At 44.8% G+C, this 23876-nt stretch overlaps 1 protein-coding gene across 1 annotated transcript in view; it reads left to right on the plus strand.

Annotated features, from left to right (window-relative positions):
* Positions 1 to 22967, plus strand: part of OTOGL (otogelin like) — a 346660-nt gene extending 323693 nt beyond the window's left edge. Inside the window, exons 56-57 of the mRNA XM_073651595.1 lie at positions 20356 to 20435; positions 22479 to 22967. Of these exons, the coding sequence (XP_073507696.1) occupies positions 20356 to 20435; positions 22479 to 22679 (281 nt within the window). The 3' untranslated portion in view covers positions 22680 to 22967. The remainder of the gene's footprint in view (positions 1 to 20355; positions 20436 to 22478) is intronic.
* Positions 22968 to 23876: the final 909 nt, after the last annotated feature.

Here is a 23876-nt window from a genome sequence, read left to right on the forward strand (position 1 = left end):
CAGTCATTGGACTAACTGCATACCCTATAACTGTATAGCAGACCCTCTCCTTTCTAATGGGAACATGTCGTACTTGTTACTGTGGCCCTGCTCTGTGTGTCTTTAAATTCTTAGTGGGGTTGTTCCTAAAATTGGTCAGCTGTTGGACTCACTGCATAACCTATAACTGTATAACAGACCCTCTCCTTTCTAATGGGAACATGTCGTACCTTGTTACTGTGGCCCAGCTCTGTGTGTCTTTAAATTCTTAGTGGGGTTTTTCCTAAAATTGGTCAGCAGTTGGACTCACTGCATACCCTATAACTTTATAGCGAACCCTCTCCTTTCTAATGGGAACATGTCGTACCTTGTTACTGTGGGCCTGCTCCGTGTGTCTTTAAATTCTTATCGGGGTTTTTCCTAAAATTGGTCAGCCTTTGGACTCACTGTATACCCTATAACTGTATATCAGACTCTCTCCTTTATAATGGGAACATGTCGTACTTGTTACTGTGGCACTGCTCTGTGTGTCTTTAAATTCTTAGTGGGGTTTTTCCTAAAATTGGTCAGCCGTTGGACTCACTGCATACCCTATAACTGTACTGCAGACCCTCTCCTTTCTAATGGGAACATGTCGTACTTGTTACTGTGGCCCCGCTCTGTGTGTCTTTAAATTCTTAGTGGGGTTTTTCCTAAAATTGGTCAGCCGTTGGACTCACTGCATACCCTATAACTGTATAGCAGACCCTCTCCTTTCTAATGGGAACATGTCGTACCTTGTTAGTGTGGCCCTGCTCTATGTGTCTTTTTAAATTCTTAGTGGGGTTTTTCCCAAATTTTGGCAGCTCTTGCAGTCACAGCATGGGCATTACCACTATAGGAGACCTGCTCCTTTATAATGGGAACATTTTTTTACTGAGACCCTCCTCTATGTCTCTTCAAAGGGGTATTGGGTTGCGTCCAAATTTTTGGCAGCCCTTGCAGTCACTGGATATGCAATAACAGTATAGAAGACCCACTTGTTAATAATGGGAACAACAAAGCATAGCCGGCTGATGACTCTCTAACAGAAGCTAGGGCCGACTGCTGGCCTTTTAAGAATAGTAAGGGCCGTCTGATGTCCCTGTAAAAATAGGCTTTATGACTTTCAGAGTCCCTCCATCATAAATAAAAAAGTATGTGTCTGATGATGTGTCACACACCACATTGCCAGATAAGGTTGTAAAATGTTAAAATAACATTTCCCGGTGAATGCATTTGTCTTAAAAAATAACGTAAAAAACCAAAACAATAGGATCTTTCTTCAGTATAAAAGACTGCGTCACCAATTTAACCTCAATGTAATCACATTGTTCAGCTCATGCACCTCCTCCTCCATCTCCGAAATGATCACATCAGTCACAAGCTGACAGCACTGCAGCACTGCCTTGGCCAAGCGGCAACAGGCTGTGCTGAAGATAATATGCTTAATGCTTAATTGACAAACCGCCCAGCGCTGCAGAGTTGTTGAAAGCTGTAACACAGTAGCCTGATCTGTGGCTCTCACCGCTGAACATACAGCCAGGCATGGTCGTGTGTGACAATGGGCAGAACCTGGTGACGGAGAAATGACAGCTGGGGTAGATACGGTTTCCCTCTATTCCAGTCCTTTCACCGAGCAAAAGAATATGGATATGGTGAAATACTCCCACTGAGAAGTTGTTTCAGATTGAAAAACATTGTGCCCACCAGAGGATTTGATTCTGAGGGCTAACCTTTCTCACCCGCTCAAGAGCCCCATAGCAGCGGCAAAGTTAGCGCTATCATGAACTTTCCTGAGGTAGAAGCCAAGGCACACCAGAGGATTCTCTGGTGGGACCGTCCAACCCTGCCGAGAAGCAGTCCTGGCTAAGAAAAGTGTGTGGAAAGGTTCCTGGACACTCTCTGGCTGCTTTTTTACTGAGGTGGAAACCCATGCAAACACGGGGAGAACACACAAAGTCCTTGCAGATGTTGTCCTTGCTGGGATTTGAACCCAGGATCCCAGCGCTGCAAGTCTTCAGTGCTAACCACTGATCCAATGTGCTGCAGTTCACCCTCTAATATATAACAGGCTGGAGAAACTTGCACCTGCTGCCACTCTATCTTCAGCTCCTTTGTGAGAAAATGTATTTGGGCAGCCACTCAGTCTACCAAATAAAATTCCTGAGAAGGAAATTGGGGATGGCTTCGCTACTGGTACTAGGGGCAGTGCTAATACCATAGTTTGCTGGAAATATTCCAGGCTGGTAGGAGGCAAGCAAATTCCCCCAGAAAAGTACCAGCAGTAATGTTCAGGGACCCGCGCTTGTAGAAGACGGAGACAACACTGGGAGAAATAGTGATGGCTGGGGACCGAGTATGGACACGAGGCATGAAGCATGTGGTTGTGAAAAGCTTCCGCCTCCACGAGCCTAAAAATCCACATTTCAAGTGCAAGCAGCTTTACAGGACTTCCTGTGAGAAATGACATGCAGGGTAGATAGGGTTTCCCTCTATGCCAGTCCTTTCACCAAGCTAAATACAACTGTCAGCAAAAAAAAGTTGTGGACTGGCTCCGTACCGTCCCTGGCCACATTCACCTGTCCACGTGTTTGTGGTTAGGCGGTCCTTCCCAGTAAGTGCACTGGGGAGGGCACGGGTAATGTTGTGGGACCCGTGCTTGTGGAAGGCGGAGGCGAAACCGGGAAATATAGTGGCGGCTGGGGACCGAGTATGGATACCCGGCCGCCGTCGGCATGACGTTGTGAAAAGCTTCCACCTCCGCGAGCTTAATAGGCCACATTTCAAGTTCAAGCAGCTGTCAAAAATTTGGCAGTATAGTATTGTAGCCTGTGGGTGGGTGGGTGGCTGGCTGCCTGCATACTTGCGCTTGCATTCCAATGAATGGGGTAGGGACAACTGAATGCTGCAGTGGGACAAGGACGAGGACGGTGATTGTTGCAAGTTTGCAACGACAGGTGCATGGCGGGAGGCATGTTTGCATGCGCCAAGGATCACTTATGATGGGCACACTTTTAGGCAGTGACCTGGAAGTCAGAGATGCTTCCAGAGATCTTCCCCATGCTGTCCCCATGTCTTTTCAGCACTGTATGCATGTGTCTGATGATGTGTCACACACCACATGGCCAGATAAGGTTGTAAAATGTTAAAATGACATTTCTTGGTGAATGCATTTGTCTTGGTTGAAAGCAATGCAAAAGTGCAAAAACGCATCAAAAATGCAACGTGTGAGCCCAAGGTGTGGAGGAGTATTTTTGGTTTTGGTTATTTATTTTGCCTTCTATACAAGTCATTACCCTGGAAAGGATGTTCCTTAACATATTTCCCAGGAAAATCCATTTTGGTTTCGTTTTTGTTTGTTTTATTGTGAGTCCGTAAAAGTGGCGTAATACTCTGACAATGTTGTTGACAGTAGTGACCTGGGAGTCAGAAATGCTTCCAGGGGTCTTCCCCATGCTGTTCCCATGTCATTTGAGCACTGTTCCCATCGATTTGGGCAATTTTTAGGCCCTCTGCAGACCGCCGGGGGGAGCCGCCTGAAAAATGCTCAAGTTTCCCATAGACTTACATTGTGCTCTTTGCTCGGGTTGAGCACCCGAGTATTCCAATTTGCTCGACCCGAGCAACGAGTACCCGAACATTTTAGTGCTCGCTCATCACTAGTTACAACTCTCCTCATGCTGGTTTGTATTAGTAATTGGGAAAATTAGATCAATTATTTTACACCACTCCTACCCTGTAGTAAAATTACAGCAACAATTTAGACATTTTTCTGAAAACCTCACAACAATCAAACCACAGCCACAATGGACACAGCCAACTAAATATGCTTCTGAAATTTAGTTGACTAGAAATGTGGCAGAAACCAGCTAAATTAAAAAACAAAAAGGGCCAGCTACAATTATAAATTCTGTGCAAAATCCAAGAGGAAAGAAAACAGCACTCACCAGTGGATGCCAGTGTAAAATCCTTTAATCCGGCTTCAACATACAGAGAGTGGACAGTGGCTGACTAGGGGCTGTGGGGGTGAGGAGTGGACGATGGCTGTTTCGCGCACTGACTGCTCTTCTATGGGTCCAATCTATGGGATTTTAAAGGATTAAAGGATTTTATGCCGGCATCCACTGGTGAGTGCTGTTTTCTTTTTTCTTTGATTTTGCACAGTTTTTTACTTCACCCATCACCACCTCAAGTGTTTTGCCAAGGGCTAAATACTCCGATGCATGGGAATATGGACTGAAATAGGTGTATTAAGAGATTGGTGCCTGTCAGCTTCTCTTTGATTTGTATAATTATAAATTCCATTCATACATGCTTAGAGACGTTTGTATTTCCATTTTCTGTGCTGCCCAAAACCTACTCCTTGATTGTCTATACAAATTAAAAAGGGTTATTCCAATCTTACAAAATGATGGCAAAATGTTACATTATTTTCACACTGTATGAGCAGTGGGTGCCTACAACTGTTTCCCACTTAACTTATAATATGCCTTCTCTTTTCAGGTTGGGAATACTCTTTTAACTAGATCCCTGATCATATATCAAAAAAGTTATATTTAGTTGTTCCCTTCAAACATATCCAAAACATTTGCAGATTATATGAATAATGTAGCTCACAAGGCATTGGTTGTATTTCTTTTCCTTGGGTCAGTACAAAGCTTAATATGATCGTCATAAAATGAGTTTGCGTAAAGGAAACCTGTCACCATGAAAATACAGTCCAATCTGCAGGCAGCATGGTACAGCGCAGGGGGAACAGAGTAGACTGATATATCGTTTTTTAAGAAAAGATTCAGTATTACCCATATTTTAACCATTTACACTTCTGCTCTTTCTGAGATTTTCAGTCCAATGGGCGGTCCTATCAGTGACTGACAGCTATCTCTGAATGCACTCTTATACAAGGAAGGCTGTCAGTCACTGAAATGACTGCAACCCCTGAAAGAGCAGAGGTTTAAATGATGAAAACACAAATTATACTTAATCTTTTCTCACAAAACTATATATTAATGTACTCAGCTCACCCTGCTCTATGCCATGCTGCCTGCAGACTGGACTCCATTTTTATGGTAACCGGTTCCCTTCCAAGATTCTTGTTCACAGATTTTATTTTGGGAAAATATATATTCTTGTACCGTGTTAGCCAGTAGATAGAAAAATATTTAGATTTGAGAGTCCTCAGTGGTTGATAACTTTTAATGGCTAACTGAAAAGATGGTAACAAATTGCAAGCTTTCGAGACTACTCTGGTCTCTTCATCAGGCTAGTATATCACAAAAACTGAAGAGTCACATATTTATACACAATAAGACACAAAAATAATGCAGTAGGTAAGACAGGTGATGGAAAGCAGAGTTATTATGGACGAGATAAACACTTATGGCTGTAAATATTTTAGCAGTTAATAGATAAGGAGTGTAAAGGTTTTATTGTCCTGTGACTAGGTCCAGTGTTATGATGGCCTCATAAGTCTGAGGGGCACATTCCTTAGTTGATTCAAAAGTATTAATAAAAAAATAAATTTGAGGATCAGGGCCTAACAAGTAACCATGGGGGGTCCCATCCACGATCAATTTCAGCATAGGAAAATTTAGAACCGGATCTGATTAAATTTTCAATGTGCTCCTTTAGTCATCCACAGTGTTATGAAACTGCACCTTACCTCTATAAAAATGAGTGACCTCAGTTGTTACGTTCCATAGTAACTGCTACATCATCTACCCTGGTATTATGCCCACATTCCTAAAAACATTCTTGGGTCAACCATAGAGTAAGGCTATTAAATCTATGATCTAGCAGAAGAAATCACTAGAGTCGCTTGATAGCTTCCTATCAAAATGCTGGTCAAGATATAAAAACTGATCTACTTTATGTGTTTTATATATATATATATATATATATATATATATATATATATATATATATATATACACCGCGTGCAGAATTATTAGGCAAATGCTTTTTTTGATCACTTTGATGCTTTTTATACATGTTGTCCTACTCCAAGCTGCATAGGCTTGAGAGCCAACTACCAGTTAAGTAAATCTGGTGATGTGTGTGCATCTCTGTAATGAGAAGGAGTGTTGACTAATGACATCAACACCCTATATAAGGTGTGCTTAATTATTAGGCAACTTCCTTTCCTTTGGCAAAATGGGTCAGAAGAGAGATTTGAGCTCTGAAAAGTCCAAAATTGTGAGATGTCTTGCCGAGGGATGCAGCAGTCTTGAAATTTCCCAACTTTTGAAGTGTGATCACCGAACAATCAAGCGTTTCATGGCAAATAGCCAACAGGGTCGCAAGAAGCGTATTGGCCAAAAAAAGGCGCAAAATAACTGCCCATGAATTGAGGAAAATCAAGCGTGAAGCTGCCAAGATGCCATTTGCCACCAGTTTTGCCATATTTCAGAGCTGCAACGTTACTGGAGTATCAAAAAGCACAAGGTGTGCGATACTCAGGGACATGGCCAAGGTAAGGAAGGCTGAAAAACGACCACCTTTGAACAAGAAAAAACGTCAAGAATGAGCCAAGAAATATCTTATGAATGATTTTTCAAAGGTTTTATGGACTGATGAAATGAGAGTGACTCTTGATGGGCCAGAGGCTGGATCAGTAAAGGGCAGAGAGCTCCACTCCGACTCAGACACCAGCAAGGTGGAGGTGGGGTACTGGTATGGGTTGGTATCATCAAAGATGAACTTGTGGGACCTTTCGGGTTGAGGATGGAGTGAAGCTCAACTCCCAGACCTACTGCCAGTTTCTGGAAGACAACTTCTCCAAGCAGTGGTACAGGAGGAAGTCGGTATCGTACAAGAAAAACATGATTTTCGTGCAGGACAATGCTCCATCACATGCATCCAACTACTCCACAGCGTGGCTGGCCAGTAAAGGTCTAAAAGAAGAAAAAATAATGACATGGCCCCCTTGTTCACCTGATCTGAACCCCATGGAGAACCTGTGGTCAATCATAAAATGTGAGTTCCACAGGGAGGGAAAACAGTACACCTCTCGGAAACAGTGTCTGGGAGGCTGTGGTGGCTGCTGCACGCAATGTTGATCAAAAACAGATCAAGCAACTGACAGAATCTATGGATGGAAGGCTGTTGTGTGTCATCATAAAGAAAGGTGGCTATATTCATCACTAATTTTTTTGGTTTTTGTTTTTGCATGTCAGAAATGTTTATTTCTAAATTTTGTGCACTGATATTGGTTTACCTGGTGAAAATAAACAAGTGAGATGGTATTATATTTGGTTTTTATTAAGTTGCCTAATAATTCTGCACAGTAATAGTTACCTGCACAAACAGATATCCTCCTATGATAGCCAAATCTAAAAAAAAACACTCCAACATCCAAAAATATTAAGCATGGATATTTAGGAGTCTTTTGGGTTGTTTGAGAACATAGTTGTTGATCAATAATAAAAATAATCCTCTAAAATACAACTTGCCTAATAATTCAGCACACAGTGTATGTATATACACTGCTCAAAAAAATAAAGGGAACACTCAAATAACACATCCTAGATCTGAATGAATGAAATATTCTCATTGAATCCTTGTTTCTGTACAAAGTTGAATGTGCTGACAACAAAATCACACAAAAATCATCAATGGAAATCAAATTTATTAACCAATGGAGGCCTGGATTTGGAGTCACCAAAAAAAATTAAAGTGGAAAAACACACTACAGGCTGATCCAACTTTGATGTAATGTCCTTAAAACAAGTCAAAATGAGGCTCAGTATTGTGTGTGTCCTCCACGTGCCTGTATGACCTCCCTACAATGCCTGAGCATGCTCCTGATGAGGTTGCGGATGGTCTCCTGTGGGATCTCCTCCCAGACCTGGACTAAAGCATCCACCAGCTCCTGGACAGTCTGTGGTACAACATGACGTTGGTGGATGGAGCGAGACATGATGTCCCAGATGTGCTCAATTGGATTCAGGTCTGGGGAACGGGCGGGCCAGTCCATAGCGTCAATGCCTTCATCTTGCAGGAACTGCTGACACACTCCAGCCACATGAGGTCTGGCATTGTCCTGCATTAGGAGGAACCCAGGGCCAACCGCACCAGCATATGGTCTCACAAGGGGACTGAGGATCTCATCTCGGTACCTAATGGCAGTCAGGCTACCTCTGGCGAGTAGAGATGAGCGGTGTTCGACTCGAACTGTTCGCCAATCTCAAATTCAAGCTGTTTTGGGCGGTGTTCGAGTCGTTCGACGAACTCGAACGATTTGCAAAAAATTCGGGTGTTCGAGGTTATGTTCGATAACTGTTCGTGCACCAAAAGCGTAACTGGATTTTTTCACAGTAATACTGTTAATCAAGGTTAATAGACAGTTTAAGTGTAGAGTGGGCGGGGGGAGGGGCAGGGGATGGATCTCTGCAGAAATAATGCCGATCTCCATTTTTTTTCTTTCCCGCATTTACAGTGGGGCGGTGCAGTCTGTCAGCCTATCAGCAGCGCACACACGCAGCGAAGTGCTTTTTTTTTCACACAAGCAAGGACATGTGTCATTGGCTGTGTATGTCACATGTCCTTGCCCTATAAGACCCAGCCATTTTCCCCGTCGCCACCATTTTCTCACTGCTGCAGCTGAATGTTAGACGGCACCGCTGCTGCTGTGGGCGCTATACAGTATAACTGTGTGAATTGCGAGCGAATTTCCAGTTACATAGAGAGATGGGTTTAGGGAGTAGGGACTAGTTCTAATTGCAGCCCTTTTGAGGGCTAGGTTACATTAGTTCATAGCACTTTTTTGCCAGGCAGGTCTGTGCCAGTGCTGTGCAAGTGTTTTTCACAGCATTTAGCAAAATGTAGCTCAGCCAATCCTTTTGGGCCTGTAGCAGTGTCTGTTAGTCATTGGAGTAGCCTATCTGTGTTGCAAGCTACACCACCTGTGTATCTAATACCAATTTTTTACTGCATCTAAGCCAGCCAATCCTTTTGGGCCTGTAGCAGTGTCTGGTAGTCAGTGGAGTAGCCCATCTGAAGCAAGCTACACCACCTGTGTATCTAATAACAATTTTTTACTGCATCTAACCCAGGAAATCTTTTTGGGCCTAGTAGCAGTGTCTGGTAGTCAGCGGAGTAGCCCATCTGAAGCAAGCTACACCACCTGTGTATATAATAACAATTTTTTATTGCATCTAACCCAGTAAACCTTTTGAGCATAGTAGTAGTGTCTCGTAGTCAGCGGACTAGCCCACCTGTGAGGGAAGCCACACCGTCTGTGTATCCAATTCTAATTTTTTACTGCATCCAACCTAGGAAATCATTTTGGGCCTAGTAGCAGTGTCTGGTAGTCAGCGGAGTAGCCCACCTGTGAAGGAAGCTACACCGCCTGTGTATCTAATTCTAATTTTTTACTGCATCTAACTCAGGAAATCCTTTTGGGCCTAGTAGCAGTGTCTGGTAGTCAGCGGAGTAGCCCATCTGAAGCAAGCTACACCATCTGTGTATCTAATAACAATTTTTTACTGCATCTAACCCAGGAAATCCTTTTGGGCATAGTAGCAGTGTCTCGTAGTCAGCAGAGTAGCCCACCTGTGAAGGAAGCTACACCACCTGTGTATTTAATTCTAATTTTTTACTGCATCTAACCCAGGAAATCTTTTTGGTCATAGTAGCAGTGTCTCGTAGTCAGCGGAGTAGCCCACCTGTGAACGAAGCAACACCACCTGTGTATCTAATTCAAATTTTTTACTGCATCTAACCCAGGAAATCCTTTTGGGCCTAGTAGCAGTGTCTGGTAGTCAGTGGAGTAGCCCATCTGAAGCAAGCTACACCACCTGTGTATCTAATAACAATTTTTTACTGCATCTAACCCAGTAAATCCTTTTGGGCATAGTAGCTGTGTCTCGTAGTCAGCGGAGTAGCCCACCTGTGAAGGAAGCTACACCGCCTGTGTATCTAATTCAAATTTTTTACTGAATCTAACCCAGGAAATCTGTAACATCCATGGCGGCGTGCTTGCATAGTGCACCACCTCCCACTATGCAAGACCGCAATCTTACCTGTCAGTCCAGCCTGCAAATCTTGCTCCAGGTCATGCTGTGTGCATGTCTCTTGCTTGACTGCTTAGGGCGGCGGCCCGGTTACTTCCTGATTCTTATAACTGCTGTGGGTGCACCCCTAATGTGTCTCCAGCCTATGGCTGTGAGTCACTGGATATTTAAACCTCCTCCACCCAGTAGGAGGTGCCTGAGCATCACTAACATTCAGTGTGCTCCTTGACTCTGAAGTTGCCAGGTCCAGTTCTGCTTCTTGTCTGTTTCCGCCATCTCTGGGGGCTGCATACCCAGTCCTGTTATCTGTGTCTTCTTGTCCGTTTCCGCCATCTCTGGGGGCTGTATACCCAGGCTCGTTCTTATCTCTTTGCAGTAGCAGTTCCTGTCTGAACTGTATCCTAGCCTGTTACCTGTTTTTCTCTATGTCCGTACCTTCCCTTTTCCTGCAGTATCTGAACCTGCACCTAACTCCAACTCGTTCTCTCTGTACTTCTGTTTGTGAGTTTTGTGTTCACTCGCTACTTCATAGGAAGTACCTTGTGTGTATCTGGTTCTGTTTGTCGCTTTTCCCTTCCTCCGTATCGTCTTGTATTTTCCAGTCTGTTCCATGTGAACAGAGCCCTGTCCTCTCTGCCTTGTCCACCGCACCTGCGGTTTCGCTCCACTCTGTCTTGCCCACCGCTCCGGCGGTTTCCCTCTGCTCTGCCTTACCCACCGCACCTGCGGTTTCTCTCTGCTTGACTTGCCCACCTCTCCGGCGGCTTCCCGCTGCTCTGCCTTACCCACCTCTCCGGCGGCTTCTCTCTGCTCTGACTTGCTCACCGCTCCGGCGGCTTCTCTCTGCTCTGCCTTGCTCACCGAACCAGCGTTTTCTCTCTGCTCTGACTTGCCCACCGCTCCGGAGGCTTCTCACTGCTCTGTCTTGCCCACCGCTCCGGCGGTTCCGCTCTGCTCTGCCTTGTCTACCGCACCTGCGGTTTCTCTCTGCTCTGCCTTGTCCACCACTCCGGCGGTTCCGCTCTGCTCTGCCTTGCCCACCGCACCTGCGGTTTTCGCTCCGCTCTGCTTGCTCACCGCACCAGCAGTTCCTCTCTGCTCTGCCTTGTCCTCCGCTCCGGCGGTTTCGCATTTCTCTGCTTGTCTACCGCATCTGCGGCTCTGTACCTGTCTCCCAGTCTGTAATGGACCCTATCCAGCCTGCACTACAACCTGCTAGTACCTCCCGGTCTGCACTCCAGCCGTGCTTGCCAGTATCTCCCTGTCTGCATTCCAGCCGTGCTTGCCAGTGCCCACCTGTCTGCATACCAGCCGTACTCGCCAGTACCCACCTGTCTGCATACCAGCCATACTTGCCAATACCCACCTGCCTGTATGCCAGTCTAACCTGCCTGTTCCTGCATTCCCCGGTGTGGGTCAACAACTGTGACCGGGGTCTGACCTGGAGTCGCACCTGGTCCCTCTGCTCGGTTGCTCCTAGGTCCACGGAGTCGACTAAGCCGCCGTGCTACCTTGGTCGGATCGGGTTGATACTTAGTTATGCCCCTTCAGGCACTCCTCGGTTCATGGTACAGTGGGATCAGTAATCACGCTCACGCCAGCCAGTCCGGACGTGAGCGTAACAAAATCCTTTTGGGCCTAGTAGCAGTGTCTCGTAGTCATTGGAGTAGCCCAGCTGTGAAGCAAGCTACACCGCCTGTGTATCTAATAAAATTTTTTGCTGAATCTAACCGAGCCAATCCTTTTGGGCTAGTACCACAGTTTGGCCACTCAGCTCTGCTCGGTTTCCATCCATCGTATTTTGTGCAAACAACTACAGAGTTGCCAATTAGTTAACCACCAAAATGAGTGGCAAAAGGCCTGCTGCTGGTGGAAAGGGGAATAGGCGTGTTGGAAAGGGAAAAAAAGGTTGTGTCCGTGGGGTAGGTGGTAAAGCAACTGTAACATCTGCAGAAGAAAGACCATCTTCCAGCCAAACTAAGATGTCTACTTCTTTTCGTGGACAATGTGATATGATCCCTTTCTTATGGACACGCCCATCGCTACAAATTCCAGATGAGGCACAAAAACAGCAGGTGCTTCAACGGATATCAAGTGCTCCTTCAAGTGGGCTCTCCTCCACCTCAACTTCAACATCACAAATACTCCAGTCCTCAGAGGTGTCACCCCAATTGCACTTGCTTCCTCACAGCTCCCAAGTCTCCAGTGGCCTGTCTAAGTATGGGGTAACACAGATGGTTGAGTCTGCAGAGCTGTTTACTCATACTATAGCCTGGGAATCAGAGGTCTGCTCCAGAGCTTCTGTGAATCCAGACGAGGAAATGATCTGCACTGATGCCCAGAATGTTTATGAGTCGGATCCAGGCCCAGATGAAGAAGGTTCTGAGCATGATGTAGACCCTCGTTCCCAAACTGTAACTCCTGTTGGTGGAGACAATGATGAAGACGATGATGAGACTCAGATACCTGATTGGAGTGACAACTTGGCTTTTCGGTCAGGGCAGGAAGAGGTTGGCTCTGAGGACGACGGGTGTGAGAACACACAGGGTGATGATGACGAGGTTGGAGATCCCACTTACTGTCAACCCACAGTCAGCCAGTCAATGAGGTCAGCAGAGGAGGTGGAGGAGGATGCTAGTGAGGACGAGGTTAGTTTGCACCTTTCTGGACAGAGACGGAGTACAGGAAGCACGTCAACAACTGCATCCTCAACCACAACTCTGCCTCTGACCACAAGTCGTGGTGGCTCTTCAGGTCGCATGGGCTCTAAGCCTTGCATAGCCTGGGCATTTATTGAGATCGGACAGGATGACCCAACTCATGTTATCTGTAACATTTGTCACCAAAAGCTAAGTAAAGGCCAAAAAATCCATAGGTTGAGTACTTCATGCATGAACCGTCACATGGATATGAAGCATAAGTTGCAGTGGGAAGCTCACTGTGCTACACTGCGGCCTAGCGGGCCAGGCCCCATTTTGTGCATCCGCGGCCTCTTCATCCTCTGTGACTGGGGGGACAGCAGTCACACGTGTTTTTGGACGCAGACCTGCCACCTCTTTACCCTCAACAGCCAGTGTGATTGCCAGGTAGTCAGGTCATTTGGAAGTGGAAACACCTGCAGGTGTTGAGCGCTCTCCGACATCGAGAGCACCACCTTTGGATCAAGGCAACATAACATCTCCACCTGCATCTTCCTCACAGACCGGCAGTTTGCCGGGGACACCCTACTCAACCCCGTCTAAGCACAACAGCCAGCCCTCGGTCCCTCAGATGTGGACAAGTAAAAGACAATTTCCTCCTAGCCATGACAAAGCTAAGAGGTTGAATTTCACCATCTGCAAGCTGTTGGCTACAGAAATGCTGCCTTTCCGCCTGGTGGACACAGAGGATTTTCGAGACCTTATGTCCGTCGCAGTGCCCCAGTACCAGATGCCCAGTCGCCACTACTTCTCAAAGAAAGCTGTGCTTGCGCTACTCCAGCATGTCGCACACAACATCACCGCTTCCTTGAGAAACTCTGTGTGTGACAGGGTGCATTTCACCACAGAAACTTGGGCAAGTAGGCATGGACAGAGGCGTTACATGTCGCTGACTGGGCACTGGGTAACTATGGTGACAGCAGGACAAGGGGCTGCTGTCCAAGTCTTGCCATCCCCACGAGTTGTGCGTCAATCCTCTTTATCTAGAAGTTCCTCCACTGCTTCTGCCTCCTCAACCTCCTCTCGGTCCTCCACCTGCACCCAAAGCCTGTCTGGTAATGCCACCCGCGTTCTAACTGCGCAGAAGGAATCCTGCACACCTCCTTACTATGCTGGCAGCAGGGCTCAACGGCATCAGGCGGTGTTTACTTTGAAATGTCTGGGAAATGTGAGTCACACAGCAGAGGAGTTGTGGTCAGCTCTGGAGACCGAGTTTCATGAATGGTTGTCTCCACTGAACCTGCAGCCAGGGAAGGCCGTGTGTGACAATGCTGCAATCCTGGGTGCGGCCCTTCGCCGGGGCAATGTCACACACGTGCCTTGTATGGCTCACGTGTTGAACCTGGTTGTCCAGCAATTTTTAGCCCACTATCCCGGACTAGATGGCCTTCTGCAGAGGGCACGGTCGCTGTGTGCTCACTTCTGCCATTCGCATCCCGCAGCTCAACGACTTACATCTCTACAGAAGTCGTTGGGCCTGCAAGTTCACCGGCTGAAATGCGATGTGCCGACACGATGGAATTCAACTCTGCACATGTTGCAGCGACTGTGGCAGCACCGACGAGCCCTGGTGCAATACGTTATGACGTATAGCCTGGGCCAACGAGATCCAGAGGTGGGGCAAATCACGCTGCAGGAGTGGTCTCAGATCAGGGACCTATGCACCCTTCTGCACAGTTTTGAAATGGCGACGAAGATGTTTAGTGCTGACGATGCCAATATCAGCATGACTATTCCGGTCATTTACATGCTGGAGCACACTTTAAACAGTATTCAGAGTCAGGTGGTGGGACAAGAGGAGAGGGAGGACGTACAAGAGGAGTCGTATGCGAAAGGGATAACATCTCCAAGGTCCAGACGGTCGGCAGCACCAAGGCGGCAGGCATGGGAGAGTGGGGGAGAGGGATTAACTAGGGCACATGCTAGCAGCCAAAACTGTTGAGGAAGGTGCAGGAGCCGAGGAAGAAGTGGAGGACGAACTGGCGATGGGCATGGAAGACTCATCAGATGAGGGAGACATTGATCACATCCTGGGGAGACTAAATGCTTGAGGATTTTGGAAAATCACCTCACCAACTATTTTAAGCAACTCTGGGGCAATTGATGCCACTTAAGTGGTGTCTGTGCCACAATTTTTGGAAAAAATGGAGACTCTTTTTGGAGTCCCCTTGCTGTGTTTTACATGACGTTGGCATCGTCAATTCCAGGTGGGTCAGGTCGCCCCCCCCCCCCCTTTTAACTGTAAGAAACTACATACACTATGGCTTGGGGTAACACAGATGGTTGAGTCTGCAGAGCTGTTTACTCATACTATAGCCTGGAAATCAGAGGTCTGCTCCAAAGCTTCAGTGTCTGCTAGTCAGCGTAGTAGCCCAGCTGTGAAGGAGGCTACACCGCCTGTGTATCTAATAACAATTTTTTACTGCATCTAACCCAGCCAATCATTTTGGGCTAGTAGCAGTGTCTCGTAGTCAGCGGAGTAGCCCATCTGAAGCAAGCTACACCACCTGTGTATCTAATGACAATTTTTTACTGCATCTAACCCAGGAAATTCTTTTGGGCTAATAGCAGTGTCTCGTAGTCAGTGAAGTAGCCCAGCTTCTAAGCAAGCTAAACCGCCTGTAGATCTAATTACAAATTTTTAACTGCATCTAGCCCAGGCAATACTTTGGGCCTAGTAGCAGTGTCTGCTAGTCAGCGGAGTAGCCCAGCTGTTTAGCAAGCTACACCGCCTGTAGATCTAATTACAAATTTTTAACTGCATCTAGCCCAGGCAATACTTTGGGCCTAGTAGCAGTGTCTGCTTATCAGCGGAGTAGCCCAGCTGTTAAGCAAGCTACACCGCCTGTAGATCTAATTACAAATTTTTAACTGCATCTAGCCCAGGCAATACTTTGGGCCTAGTAGCAGTGTCTGCTTATCAGCGGAGTAGCCCAGCTGTTAAGCAAGCTACACCGCCTGTAGATCTAATTACAAATTTTTTTTTTAAAATCAAATATTTTTTATTGTTAAAACTTTTTTTGTAACACAGCAGTAAAACAAATAAAACAACCCAAGCAAAGAAGGGACCCAGTCCCTATTCTATCCCTCCCCCCACAACACATCGCCCTTTCAAATAAAACATTTTGAGTTAAATGTTCCACAGTTTTGTCCACAGCAAATTAACAATCTTACAGTATGAATAGTCACAATTGTATTAAGGGGTATCTAACTCTTGCTTTGGAGCAGTTATATACATGTCTAAAGCAGCCCAATGTAGGATTTTGCACCTGTCAAGTAATCTATACATCAATCATAGCAGACCAAGTCGAGATCTATGCAGTTCTCTGGATGCTAGGCCGGAGCCGTCAATCCATGGAGCCCATATTTTTTCAAATTTAGAGATGGCCTTCCTTTTCAGATATATACTTTTTTCCAGATTTAATAACCAATTAATCTTATTTATAAATTCCATCACCGTGGGCACCTGCTCTGATAACCAATGTTGGGCTATTAGTTTCCTGGCCATGTATAACATGCGTGCCACCGCTATTTTGCCATGTTCGTCAGTGCTCAGATCTTATATATATCCCAGTATACATACTAATGGTGAGGGATCTGAGTATGTTCTATCAATAATCGTTATTACATCCCGCCAGAAGTTTTCCAGAGCAGGGCAGGTCCACATCATATGAAGCATGTTACCCGGGGATGTTTTACATCTAGCACATAGGGAGTCTGGTCGAAGCCCTATATCATGGAGAAATTGGGGTGTTCTATATGACTGGTGCAGCACCTGTAAGTGGGAGAATCTATGGGACTCACTCAGAGATAACTGGGGAACTCTTTCCAGTATTTCAGACCACAGCCCCTCTTCAATAGGGCCTATCAAGCCCTCCCATTTTTCTTTTGATCTTATGGGGTGTTTTGCTAATACCAGGTCCAGCAGACCCCTATAAAGCAATGAGATTAGCCCCCCAGAATTATGTGAGCTAGCCATTCTCTGTATTATAGCATTTTGAGGAACTCCATTATTTAGGACAAGACCCTCTGCCTGATATGCATGTCATAACTGAAGGTACTTATAAAATTCGGTGTTGGGCAGTCCATATTCCTTTTGTATCTGTGAAAACTCCTTGAGTGAATCTCCCGCTAAAACATGAGTGAATCTTTCTAGTCCTTTTAGACTCCAATTTTTAAACCCTTCCAATTTATATAGGTTAGGGAGCCATGGCGTTTCCCACAGTGATGTAAATTGTGAGATCCCTTGTATCCCCTGTAATTTCCTCACTGCCCACCAAAGTTTGTAATTACAAATTTTTAACTGCATCTAGTCCAGACAATACTTTGGGCCTAGTAGCAGTGTCTGCTAGTCAGCGGAGTAGCCCAGCTGTTAAGCAAGCTACACCGCCTGTAGATCTAATTACAAATTTTTAACTGCATCTAGCCCAGGCAATACTTTGGGCCTAGTAGCAGTGTCTGCTAGTCAGCGGAGTAGCCCAGCTGTTAAGCAAGCTACACCGCCTGTAGATCTAATTACAAATTTTTAACTGCATCTAGCCTAGGCAATACTTTGGGCCTAGTAGCAGGGTCTGCTAGTCCACGGAGTAGCCCAGCTGTTAAGCAAGCTATACCACCTGTGCTTTGGACACTTAATTTTCTCAAAGGAAACGCTTTGGGCCCCCGGGACACTCAGTCAAGAGCATCGGCGAGGCGCCCCAAGGCAAAGGGGCTGGGACTGGCGGTAGCACGCCTTGCAGCGGACCGCCAAGCTTGATCCTTATAAAAGCTTTTTAACTGCAGCAGCTCTAGTGGACACTACTGGAGCTGGAATTACGCGGCTGCTGGCACCAGACTTGCCCTCCAATAGATCCTTGTAAAAGGATTTAAAGTGTACTCATTCAAATTACAGAGCCAATTTAAATTACAGAGCTTATACCTGCCTCCACCACGGGGGGTCTCGACCCACCAGCGGACAGGCACCAGTATTGGGAGAGGGGGGCTGGCCGTCAGGGTCTACCGCGGCTCTGGCACAAACCCAGCGACACCTAGGTCGCACGGGCAGGAACGGCCTGGCCGTGTCGGCTTCACACTCCAGCGTAGTCCCTCTGCCCGCTTGCGCCCGTAAGTGGCTTTTCTTCCCAGGGCTGTTCCACGCCCAGCAGGAACGTGGGGGAGCTCAGGTCGGCCTTCCACCGTACTTCCTTACATCCCTCACCCTCTTTCCTTCTTCCGTTCTCCATCTAACCCCTCGGCTCTGTGGTGTCCACTCTCCCTCCAGCTCTCTCCTTCTCACAGGTAGACTACCGCGTGTATTCACACTGTGGCAAATCTTTTGGGCCCAGGCATAAGAAGTCATCGAGGTAATGGATAATATGTGCCCCCTTAGAAACGTCCATGACGACCCATTCGAGGAAGCAACTAAACGCCTCAAATAGTGAGCAGGATATGGAGCACCCCATGGGCAAACAGCAATCTATATAGTATGCTCCTTCCCAGAAGCAGCCCAATAGGCGGACACTATTCGGAGGCACAGGTAGTAAGTAACCGGAACGCCCCCTCAATATCTGTTTTGGCCATTAGGGTGCCCCTTCCCAACTTCTTGACTCGCCTGATTGCCTTGTCAAAGGAGGTACAGTATATAGTACTGTACTTGGTTCCCCGTCGATGTTGTCGCTTACTGACCTGCCCCTCGGATATGACAAATGGTGGATTAGTCCGAATGTATTGGGTTCCGTTTTTGGCACGACTCCCAATGGGGATACCACTACGTCTTGTAAGGAAAGTGTTCTGAATGGAACCGCCATTCTACCTAAATATATTTATTTTTTTTATTCTCTTGTCACGACGTCTGGGTGTTAGTAGGCTTATTTTAGGTTTTTACTCCAGCCTTTCTTGATTTTAGAAGGGCATGACATGCCTATATCTGTGTCTCCTCCTCCTTTTATTCCTCCACCTCTTTTCTTTTCGCATGACTATATGTACTTGTCACTTTTCCATGTGTTAGTTGTGTCTTCTGAGCAGTTTGTCAGCTGCTCAGAAGGTGTTTTCTATGAGTTTTCTATGTGTTTCTATGTGTTTTTGTTTGCCTGCCATTGGTTTTAACGGTGTTCGACGAACCGTTCCACAAACCGTTCAGCGAACATGCCGGTGTTCGATGAACCGAACCCGAACACTACGGGGGTGGCTAAACACTACTGGCGAGTACATGGAGGGCTGTGCGGCCCTCCAAAGAAACGCCACCCCACATCATTACTGACCCACTGCCAAACCGGTCATGCTGAAGGATATTGCAGGCAGCAGATTGCTCTCCATGGCGTCTCCGGACTCTGTCACGTCTGTCACATGTGCTAAGTGTGAACCTGCTTTCATCTGTGAAGAGCACAGGGTGCCAGTGGCGACTTTGCCAATCCTGGTGTTCTGTGGCAAATGCCAAGCGTCCTGCATGGTGTTGGGCCCTCATACCACCCTCATGGAGTCGGTTTCTAACCCTTTGTGCAGACACATGCACATTTGTGGCCTGCTGGAGGTCATTTTGCAGGGCTCTGGCAGTGCTCCTCTTGTTCCTCCTTGCACAAAGGTGGAGGTAGCGCTCCTGCTGCTGGGTTGTTGCCCTCCTACGGCCCCCTCCACGTCTCCTGGTGTACTGGCCTGTCTCCTGGTAGTGCCTCCTGCCTCTGGACACTACGCTGACAGACACAGCAAACCTTCTTGCCACAGCTCGCATTGATGTGCCATCCTGGATTAGCAGCGCTATCTGAGCAACTTCTGTGGGTTGTAGAGTCCGTCTCATGCTACCACGAGTGTGAAAGCACAACCAACATTCAAAAGTGACCAAAACATCAGCCAGAAAGCATTGGTACTGAGATGTGGTCTGTGGTCCCCACCTGCCGAACCACTCCTTTATTGAGGGTGTCTTGATAATTGCCATTAATTTCCATCTATTGTCTAATCAATTTTCACAACAGCATGTGAAATTGATTGTCAGTGTTGCTTCCTAAGTGGACAGTTTGATTTCACAGAAGTTTGATTTACTTGGAGTTATGTTCTGTTGTTTAAGTGTTCCCTTTATTTTTTTGAGCAGTGTATATATTTTATTTATTTATTTATTTTAAATCTATCTATCTATCTATCTATCTATCTATCTATCTATCTATCTATCTCTCTATTTATCTGTCTATATATATATATACACCCACATAAACATACATATCCTGTAAGAGTATATATTTTTAGGGGGAATAGAAATGTGAGATATAATTGTGGAAAAGATTTGTCCAAATGATTGTAATAAGATAGTGTCTATAATTATTATATGCTTGTTATTTAGTATCTGTAAATTATATTTACGCATTAAAATGTATCTTGTAAATTGTTAAAAATATTAAACCTAAGAAAATGTTGCATTATGTTGCATGCTAGATGAATGTATCCTTTTATACACATGTAATAATAATGTTTAAGTTGAAATGATCACTATTGCATGAGTACTGAAGTCTAACTACAGAGTTTTGTTTTTTTTCATGATTTGCTGAATCAATGCCTATCTTTATTTCTCTGCTACATGGATTTAAAGTTACTATATTGAAATTAGTAAAATATATGAATATTTATATCATAAATAGGTATAAAAAGTTCATCTTTAGTTTTTTCAATTTTTTTAGGCTCAAAGGAAGAAAAGATCTGCCAGAAAGTGTCAGTCAGAACAACTATACGAAAGAGTGACTGTTTTAGTCAATACCCTGTAAGTAGAGCATTATCTTGGAGCATTTTGTATTTTTAAATAAAAGCAAACATGGTTAAAATGCAGATATCTTGTGTCTGCTGTAGAGATAGTAGGAAAAACTACGTTCACAGAGTGTGGTTCACCAAGTGAGGGTCTCCAGTAAAACAAAAGGGGTTCCAGGAAAATGCACTGACAGCCTATCATTTAGGATAGATCATAAATGTTTGATTTTTGGGGGTTTCCACATACATGGAAGAGCTGCTGTGCCTAGGTAATAACTGAAGACATCACTTTGCCTTTGTTGCTAATGGTGTTGAGCGAATTTGTTCGGCATTTCAAATTCGGGTTCATGTTCGGGGTTCCGGCTTGTTTGCGCCAAAAAATCGGCTCCACCCATGAACATCCCTGATTTGCCATGCTGTCACGCAGAGCGTGGCAAATCAGGGATGTTCGTGGGCGGAGCCGATTTTTTGGCACGAACCCGAAATTGAAATGCCGAACAAATTCGCTCAACACTAGTTGCTAATCCTTAATATAGGCATATATCAGTATGTGATTTCTAGAAAGTCCGCATATTGATGATATTTTCTGAGGATCAGGCATCAATCTGCCAGATCCTTTTAAGATGGCCATTCTCATTAGACTAATGTCGACTGAGCCCACTGATATCAATGGCTTTGGCCAGCAATCTAATGTGTATGGGGGCCACCGACTTTACTCCAACAGATGATATTGCGGGAGATAAGGATCCGGCTTCTCTGATTTCGGAGTGCTGATTCTTTTTTTCTCTAAGATTTAAACCGCCAACATAGATGTCTGTTAGTGCCTGTCTCATAGAGAACACGGGAGTGCTTGATTAAGAAAGCACTCATGTGTATGGGAGAGTCGGGCAAGATGGCTGCCGCATAAAAAATTAAGTAAACTATTGTTTGGGTAATTGCTAAATAAGGTATATGGGGGCTTTAGGGTTATAAGTTAGGTGACCACTGCAGACAGTCACGGAGCTAAATAGTCTTACTTTGTCTATATCTGCATCACTGCAAAATCCAGTGATTGGTTTCAGCGGTTATGTGATGTCGATATCACTGCTGCAGCCATATGAGCCAAGAGTGTAGTTAGTAGCAGAAAACAAGGCTGGAGTGGTATTGGATAAGTACAGGTGCATTTGTCATTTTTATGTACAAGAATTCAATGAAATAAAAAGAAAATGTAACCAAACGACCCTTATAATGCAGCTAATTTTACATTCACCAGCCACATGAGGTCAAAGTGATCTACAGTATCTAAAGCACCAGCCCAGCATTTTTTTTTTATTTTACTGCAAGAAAGGTGTTACTAGTCTACGTCTAAGTTCCCTGCTCCTAGTATCCTACTTACTAGCTGCCATCTTCTTCTGTTATTGTCACCACTCTGGTTGGTTTCCTGCAGTTGTGACCTGCCGTAGCGCTCCAGTGTTTGCTCGGTGATCCGGAAGTCACAACTCAATGCAAGTCTATGAGAGACAGAACGAGGCCCTCATAGACTTACACTGAGAGCTTGTGACCATTACCTCTCACTTCTGGTCAGTCAGAAGTTGTGGTTACAAGACGGCGGAGTGGGACCTGAACGGCGCCAGGAAGAGCTAAAGACAGCGGCTGGTAAGTATAATACTAGGAACTGGGAACTTAGATTAGTAGCACCACTCCAACGTGGAAATAATAAAAATGCTAGAGTGGTGCTTTAATAATGTATACAGTTTGTATTGGGAAATCCAGTGACAGATGTGCTTTAAATATGTGGCGGAACATAATTTTATTAAACTTGCTCTTATGATTATGTACTTATTAGCAGGGGTCACATAACAGGATGTCCACAGGCAGAGGAGTTATCCTGATGATGGTCTCCTGACAAGCCCATAGCAAGCAGTAATGTAAAAGTAGCTGTTAGTAAAAACTCAGCTAGGAGTATATTAAAATAATCTATTGAACGGCTTTTATAAAACTTCACTACCTAAAGATCTAGCAAATGTATGTTTTTTCATATACAAATACAGAAATGTAACAGTTTATACATTTTCAACAGATCACGGTGGCTTCCTGTGATGGCAAATGTCCGTCAGCAACAATCTTTAATGTAAACATTGATAGCCATATAAGATTCTGTAAATGTTGCCGGGAAAATGGAGTACAGAATCTGACTGTGCCACTCTACTGCTCAGGAAACGGGACTGAAGTGATGTATGTCATTCAAGAACCGCTGGACTGCTCATGCCAGTGGAATTAAAGAGACTGTGCATACAGCACCATGAATTCCCTCCACCAACGATCCAGTCCTATGCACTGAACGCACGCGCCGTATCTATCCCGTGTCACTGATCTTCCCATAATCTGTGCGAAACAATCCAGCAGAGATCTACACTATACACATGTTGCCTATTTCCATTTAAATCACAGTGTAGACTGTTTTATATCTTCCCTCTAAATCATTTCCAAAGGCTAAAAAAGTTTGATAAAAATTCATATTTTCCCAAGTCAAACTTAAAAAATAAATGTAATTTTTAACTTCCAAAGATGGATAAGTATATTAAATCTTTGCATGTGTGACATCATTCAAATGTATACTTGACTTATGGTGCATAATGCCGACTTGTACAATATATCTTTTTATTACTGATCCAAAATGTGCCATGATTTTTGTATCCAAATAATTCTTAACATTTTGTTTAGAGATCACAATATATTGTTATCTGTAAGCCCAAACGGTATGTTTATGACTAATGACACGCAATACCCATAAAAACATAAAAGATAATACATGTACCATTGCAATCTTTTTGTTTGTATATACTCGAAGGGCAATGTATTATAATAAATGTAAAGCTAAAATCAGAATTATGTATTGGGATTTTATGTAATAGTTTTAATGTGTGATGTCAGCATAGTTCATTTTAGGTATTATTTATTTCTGCTACTTATGTTAATACCAACATATTCCTCCTCGCATTGATAGTGTCATTACTTAGTGTCTCCAGTGGGGCTCACAATCTAAACTGAAATATTGGAGGTCCCCTACATTGACAGGGAGAGACGTTAACTTAATGTTATAGTAATAGCATTTAAAATGTGTTAAAAAGCACAAGACACAATATTTTGTTTTGAAGTTTAATTTTCCTATTGTGTCAGAAATTTTACCAAAGCTTTTTTGGTTTTATTTTTATTTTTTATTTATTTATTTTATTCACTTATATAGTGCCGCTAATTCCACAGCGCTTTACAGACATTATCGGCACTGTCCCCATTGGGGCTCACAATCTAAATTCCCTATCAGTATGTCTTTGGAGTGTGGGAGGAACTGTTAATATACAGCCCCTGGCAAAAATTATGGAATCACGGGGCTCGGAGGATGTTCATTCAGTTGTTTAATGTTGTTGAAAAAAAGCAGATCACAGACATGGCACAAAACTAAAGTCATTTCAAATGA

The sequence above is a fragment of the Phyllobates terribilis genome, unplaced genomic scaffold (assembly GCF_046119375.1).
Source record: "Phyllobates terribilis strain yellow unplaced genomic scaffold, ASM4611937v1 Scaffold_11__3_contigs__length_659146591, whole genome shotgun sequence".
Classification (NCBI taxonomy): Eukaryota; Metazoa; Chordata; class Amphibia; order Anura; family Dendrobatidae; genus Phyllobates; species Phyllobates terribilis.